The sequence below is a fragment of the Lonchura striata genome, chromosome 26 (genome assembly GCF_046129695.1).
Source record: "Lonchura striata isolate bLonStr1 chromosome 26, bLonStr1.mat, whole genome shotgun sequence".
In the NCBI taxonomy this organism is placed as follows: Eukaryota; Metazoa; Chordata; class Aves; order Passeriformes; family Estrildidae; genus Lonchura; species Lonchura striata.
This window is the reverse complement of record NC_134628.1, coordinates 878,266-885,050: the sequence shown is the minus strand read 5'-3', so window position 1 is coordinate 885,050 and position 6,785 is coordinate 878,266. Positions and strand designations below refer to the sequence as shown.

The window sequence follows — 6,785 nt, the reverse complement described above, 5'->3', positions numbered from 1 at the left end:
TGGACAGATGGGCACAGCCACGTGCAGTCAGCTCCATGTTTTATTGGGTTTTATGACAGACAGATGGTTCCCGAGTCAGTGTTCAAGGCCCACACCTCCCACAGGCTCAGGACAGCCCCAGGGGCGCTGCCTGGGCTCCTGGCCAAAGAGCAGCAGCAGTGGCCACAGAGCTGGGTGGGCTGGGGGTGCAGCAGGGCCCTGCCGGGCTGTCCCCAGCTCTGGTAGCAGCAACACGAGGTTGGAGAAGCAGCTTTTCCCTTCTGCCCTCACCACAGCACCCACAGATGCCACCCCAGCGGGCAGGGAGCCCAGGCAGTGGCACAGCTGGCCCCAAGGCCATGGGGATGAGTCACAAGAGTCCCTGGGGTGTGGTGGCACCTCCAGTCCCCAGGGGGATGCTGGAGGTGGCTCCCAGGGTGAGAGGCTGAAAGTTCAGTCCCAGAGCCCCCAGGGCTGAGCCCCCCGAATCGGGGCACTGGTGGGGAGATGGCTGGGAGGAGCCTGGCTGAGGTGCAGGAGTCAGGCAGGAGGCACCAGAGCAGCCCTGGCACTTGTTAGCTGATGCTGCCACCCTTCAGGCTTTTACAGGAGACAGTCCCCAGTTTGGTCAGGAAGTTTCTCTCCTTCCACTGAGCGACACAATCCTCAGAGATGTGGAAATCAGCCTGGGGAGCAGAACAGGGAGCGGGCTCAGAACTGGGAAGGTTCATCTCCTGCACAGCTCTGCTGCCAAAAACACCGAGGGGGCAAACACCCCATTTGGGGTCACCCAGAGGTGGGGACAGCATGACCCTGCTGGACAGAACCCCAGCCACTCCCAGCTGTTCCCAGGCCTCACCTGCAGCTTCTCAAAGACCTTTTTCTTGGGCTTGAGCTCCTCGTCGGGCTCCCCATCCTCGTAGCCCTCCACGTAGACACGCTCCCCGGCGCAGCACCCGGCTGGGGGGTCCAGGGGCTCCACTTGACGGGGCTCCCCCACGCTAAGGAGAAGTGTGGAGACACCAGAGTCACCCCAAGGTGCTGCCCCTCAGCACCCTGAGGCAGCAGGGGTGGGTCCAGCCCTGGTGGAGACACCAGAGTCACCCCAAGGTGCTGCCCCTCAGCACCCTGAGGCAGCAGGGGTGGGTCCAGCCCCGCTGTCCCCTCTGTCCCTCACCTGGAGGCACACAGCACCATGCCCTGGGACTCCACCCCTCTCATCTTCTGGGGTTTGAGGTTGCAGAGCAGCACCACGAGCCTGTCCTGCAGCTGCTCCTCGGGGACAAAGTGCACCAGGCCGCTGACCACGGTGCGGGGCTCGGCCTCGCCCACGTCGATCTTCTCCACGTACAGGCTGTCAGCATCTGGGTGCTGCCAGGGGGAGCAGGGATGGGAATGGGGTGGCAAAGAAGGTGGCAGTCCTCCCCCTGCCACCCCAGGCACACCCCAAATATCACCACATGTTCCTCCCCTCGTGCCCCATACCTTTTCCACACTGATCACTTTGCCCACCCGGATGTCCAGGCGGGATGGGACCACGTCCTCTGGCTCTGAGTTCTTGGTGCCCTTCTCTCCAGGCTCTGCAGGGCGAAGGGAATGGTCACAACACTCAGCACAAACCCAGGTGGGTGGTCAGCCCCAAATGCCATCCCTGGGGGGAATTCCCTGCAGAGAATTCCACGCTTGTCCCTATACCAGCGAGCAGAGTCCCTCCTGTGCTGGCTTTCCTCACCTTTCCCAATGCTCTCCACGGCTGTTTTTGAGTCTGGAGCTTCAAAACTTTCTCTGACCTCAGCTGCCTGGAGGGAGCTGTCCCACTGAGGTCTGCATGGCCAGGGCCCCATTCCCCTGAGCTGCCAGGGCCCCGTTCCCCAGGCTCCCAGCCCCTCCTTACTGGCTTTGCCTGGCGTAGGATATGCGGCGCTGCTCAGCTTCTTCAGCTCCGGGCAGTTGAATTTCTCTCTGATGGGGTCAAGCAGTTTGTTCAGGGCCACTTCCACCGAGTTCTTCAGGTCTCCAGGGTGCACAACCTGTGTCAGGACAAAGGTGTTCCTGTCTGAGGCCACGGGTGGGAAATGGAGACTAAAAAGGGTGGGAAGATGAATCCCAAACCCTTGACCTGATGATTCCCTTGGTCAACAGAAGTTTCTGGACATTTCTGCCTCCAGCCTCTGCTGGGAACAGCTGGGAAGGGTTAAACTGCTGCTCTGCTGCAGGATGTGGCTGATGTGGTGCTCACATCCTTCACTCATCCTCTCTCCCCGGGTTCTCCTGCCTGGGAGCATCCCACACTACCAGGCCACACTCCACACCTCCTCCCAGTGCAGATTTCCATCTCCCAGTGCTCCCAGATCGCTCCCAGGAACCTCAGGCAGAAGGATCAGCCCCTCCCAGCACTCACCTGCTCAGCGAAGTCCTTCTCCAGGGCCTCATAGGCTGTGTAGGTTTTGTTTCCTCCCCATTTTTCCTCTCGCAGGACCACAAACTCTGGGACAAAACAGGTTTTAAAGCTCAGATTAACCCAAAGCTCAGATAAACCACACACCCCACCCTGCTCAAGAGCAGGGGCTGGGCAGGTGGCACTCAGGGGCAGCCTTGTTTCAGGGGACACACTCCTGTCCCCTCCTGTATCCACGCCCCAGCGTGGCCAGCCCCTCACCTGACTTGAGGGGGAAGAGGACGTGCTTGATGAAGGAGAGGACACCGTTGTTCTCCACGTTCCCTGGCTCACAGAAAGCCTTCTTCAGCTTCTTCTTCACATCCTCCTTGCGGTCCAGAAGATCAATCTTGGAGTCCTGCAGCAAGAGATTTCCTTGGCCTTTCACCCAAGCTTTTGCCCAGGAAACTCATGTTGGAGTTGCTGCATGTTTTTAGAACCCCGTGTGAGTGGGGAGGGAGAGCTCACCCTCCCTGGGGTGGTTCCCTCTCAGCCCCCAGCCACCAAGCTGTGCCCCCAGAGCCCCCTGAGCACAGCCAGATCCAGGACCAACCTCTTCTGAAGAGCTCATTTTGCTGCCTGTCAGCCCAGGGACCATGGGGTTCATCAAATGGATGCGCTTGGCATAGCCCAGGGAAGGGAGGTACTGGGAAAACACAAGGAGGCAAGTCAGAAACAAGCCTCATTCAGCTTTAACTCACAATCCCTGCTTGCTCCTGGCTCCAGGTAACTTTGGCATCCCAAATTGGTATCCCAAATCCATATCTTTGGGATCTGGGCTAACAGCACCCAGGAAGGGCAGAGTCAGAGCCAGGGATGCGTGGCTGCACAGAGCACGGGAGCAGCAGCAGCACACAGAGCTGCGACATCAACCAAAATCCCACACATTTCTCCCAGTGGATTTGGGAGTGGCCAAACCCTCCCTCAGACCCCAGTCTGCCAGCAATCCCCCCATTCCTGACCTTCTCTGCGAAGGTGAAGATCTTCCTCTGATCCACCCCTCCAAACTGTGCGTCCACCTTGAGGTATTCCTCATCCAATGCCTGTGGAGAGACACAGAACCTCGAGGTGGACCCGGAGCAGCCCTGGCCTGTCCCTCAGCTCCTCCTGGGGCACTGCCAGCCAGGGAAGGTCAGGAACATTCCAGACTATTTGCTGGAACGGCAGCTCCAGGCTTTGTGTGATATCGGGGTGGACAACAAGAACCTTGAGGCTCGGCCCCAAACACGGCCTGGCCCTGCCAGCGCCTCCCTGGGCACCACGCCCGCCTCACCTGCAGGCCTGGGTACAGCAAACCACTGAGCAAGGGATGCTCCACCTGCTTCACCACCTCCGCGCCCGCCTTCTTGGCATCGTGCTGCGTCACCATCGAGGAGAGGCGGTACGCGTCCAGCGTGTACTCCCTGCGGGGACAGCTCTGTCACCAGGGCCAGGGGACAGTCTGTCACCACGGGGACAGCTCTGTCACCAGGGGCAGGGGACAGCTCTGTCACCAGGGCCAGGGGACAGCTCTGTTACCAGGGGCACAGGGACAGCTCTGTCACCACGGGGACAGCTCTGTCACCAGGGGCACAGGGACAGCTCTGTCACCACGGGGACAGCTCTGTCACCAGGGGCAGGGGACAGCTCTGTCACCACGGGGACAGCTCTGTCACCAGGGGCAGGGGACAGCTCTGTCACCAGGGGCAGGGGACAGTCTGTCACCATGGGGACAGCTCTGTCACCAGGGGCAGGGGACAGCTCTGTCACCACAGGGACAGCTCTGTCACCAGGGGCAGGGGACAGCTCTGTCACCATGGGCACAGGGACAGCTCTGTCACCACAGGGACAGCTCTGGCACCAGGGGCAGGGGACAGCTCTGGCACCAGGGGCACAGGGACAGCTCTGTCACCACAGGGACAGCTCTGTCACCACGGGGACAGCTCTGTCACCACAGGCATGGGGACAGCTCTGACACCAGTGGGCAGGGGACAGCTCTGACACCATGGGCACAGCTCTGTCATCAGGGGCAGAGCTCTGTCACCAGGGCCAGGGGACAGTCTATCACCACGGGGACAGCTCTGTCACCAGGAGTTAATTATATTTGTATCATATAAAAATATATATTAATATTCAATATATAAAAATATATATACAATATTAGATACTTCTAATATATGTATAAAAATATATATATACAATATTAGATACTTCTAATATATGTATGAAAAATATATACACAATATTAGATATTTCTCATATATATATAAAATATATATACAATATTAGATACTTCTAATATATGCATAAAAATATACAATATTAGATACTTCTAATATGTATAAAAAATATATATACAATATTAGATATTTCTAATATATATAAATATATATAAAATATTAGATACTTCTAATATCTATATATATAAAAAATACATAATATTAGATAGTTATAATCAATCCTCTAGCTGCACCTGGCCTTGCTGTAGCTCAGCCCCCGTGCCCAGCACTCACTTGCTGAGCTGGTAGTCCGTGCCCCTGACGAACTTGAGCCTGTCCAGGGCCACGCCGATGCTCTCCAGCATGGCTTTGATGATGTGCTCGTAGTACCGCGTGCGCAGCTCCAGCAGCTCCCACGGAGCCTTCATGTTGTCCAGGTAGGCGTGGAGGTCGGCGAAGAGGATTGTCACCTGCCACGGGGGACAGAGAGTCAGGGCAGCCGCCCCCTGTGCCCCCTGTGCCGCCCAGCTTGGCTGGCAGTGCCCCACCTCGCAGCCAGCCTTCAGGAAATCCGCGATCTTGGACATGGGCACGAAATACGCCACGTGCGGCTTGCCCGTGGTGGCCGTGCCCCAGTAGATCTTCAGCTCTCGCTGCTGCAGGATGGCCATGAGCTTCTCCTCGCCCAGCACCTCCTGCGGGGGTACAGACACACCGGGGTGGGGGGAACGCACCGGGACATCCCGCGGGGTGGGTCCCGGTATTGAACACCGGGGTGGGGGGAACGCACCGGGAAATCCCGCACGGTGTGTCCCGGTACTGACCCCCGGGCTGCGGGGAACCCACCGGGAAATCCCGCGGGGTTCCCGGACTTCCCGCACGGTGTGTCCCGGTACTGACCCCAGCAAATCCCGCACGGTGTGTCCCAGTACTGACCCCGGCAAATCCCGCACGGTGCGTCCCGGTACCGACCCCCGGGCTCGGATCCTCTCCATGCCGGCCTCCCCATGCCCTGATCCCGTCCCGTTCCTCCCCGTTCCCGGACCCAAACCCCACCGCATTCTCCTCGGTTCCCCCGGTACCCGCACCCCATCCTGCCCCGGTCCCGGTCCCGATCCAGCCTCAGCCAACCCGCCCACCTCCAATTCCTCCGCCCGGCCCCGAGTGCTGATCCCCGGGCTGGGATCCCCCCAATGCCCTGATCCCGTCCCGTTCCTGCCGCGTTCCCGTTCTCGGACCCGAACCCCGCCGCATCCCCCCGGTACCCGCATCCCATCCTGCCCCGTCCCCGGTCCCGGCCCATCTTCAGCCAACCCTCCCAGCCCAAATTCCTCCACCTGACCCCGGGTGCTGATCCCCGGGCTCGGATCCCCCCCATGCCGCCATCCCCATGCCCTGATCCCGCCCCGTTCCTCCCCCGTTCCCGGACCCCAACCCCTCCGCATCCCCCCGGTACCCGCACCCCATCCCGCCCCCGCCTCGGTCCCGGCCCCGGCCCATCCTCAGCCAACCCTCCCAGCCCCAATTCCTCCGCCCGACCCCGATACAGCCCCTCTGGCCCTGACATCCCTCCCCGGTGCCGGCGCTCTCCCCGCGGCCCAGCCCCGGTTTCTATCCGCATCCCGGTACCTGCAGGTTCCGCGTGATGAGCTGGTACTTCTCCTGCGGGCCGGGCGCGGGTTCCATGGCGGCGGCTGCAGGGCAGGACACACTGTTACCAGCGCTGCGGTTACCCGGTTCCCCCCGGTTCCCCCGGTTCCCCCGGTCCCACCGACCCGCCCCGGGTTGCATCAGCCCCGCTCGGCGCTCCACTGTCACCCCTGAGCCTGCCGAGCGCCGAGCTGCCGATGCCACGAGCGGGAGGAAGAGGGGTGAGCGCTCCTCCAATCAGAGAGCGCCCCGCGCGGCGAGGAGCCCGCGCTCCGCCAATCAGAGGGCGCCTCACGGCCGCGGGGGCGTGGCCTCGGCGCCGTTAAGATGGCGGCGGGTGAGCGCTTTCCCGCCAGGCCGGGCCGGGCCGCGGCCGCGGCTTTCCCTCAGCGCAACTCAATTCCCCCTCGTTTATTCTGCGGCGGTTTTACCCCTTGTTTTTCCCCCGGCTCGGGGAGCTCCCCGTGTTGGGGTGGGCCGGGAGGAGGAGCCGCGGGCGGGGCGGGCTGGGCCCCGCCTTG

At 60.7% G+C, this 6,785-nt stretch overlaps 1 protein-coding gene across 1 annotated transcript; it reads right to left on the bottom strand.

Moving 5' to 3' along the window:
* Window positions 1–22: 22 nt before the first annotated feature.
* On the bottom strand, window positions 23–6,453 carry YARS1 (tyrosyl-tRNA synthetase 1). The gene is made up of 14 exons (XM_077788533.1): window positions 6,390–6,453; window positions 6,244–6,308; window positions 5,163–5,309; window positions 4,909–5,084; window positions 3,690–3,819; window positions 3,379–3,459; window positions 2,970–3,062; window positions 2,639–2,774; window positions 2,381–2,466; window positions 1,874–2,009; window positions 1,465–1,559; window positions 1,157–1,350; window positions 839–980; window positions 23–665 (listed from the first exon to the last, which is right to left on the bottom strand). The coding sequence occupies exons 1-14, from the start codon at window positions 6,403–6,405 to the stop codon at window positions 555–557; spliced, it is 1,608 nt and encodes a 535-aa protein (XP_077644659.1). The 5' UTR covers window positions 6,406–6,453; the 3' UTR covers window positions 23–554.
* Between the last annotated feature and the right edge of the window lie 332 nt (window positions 6,454–6,785).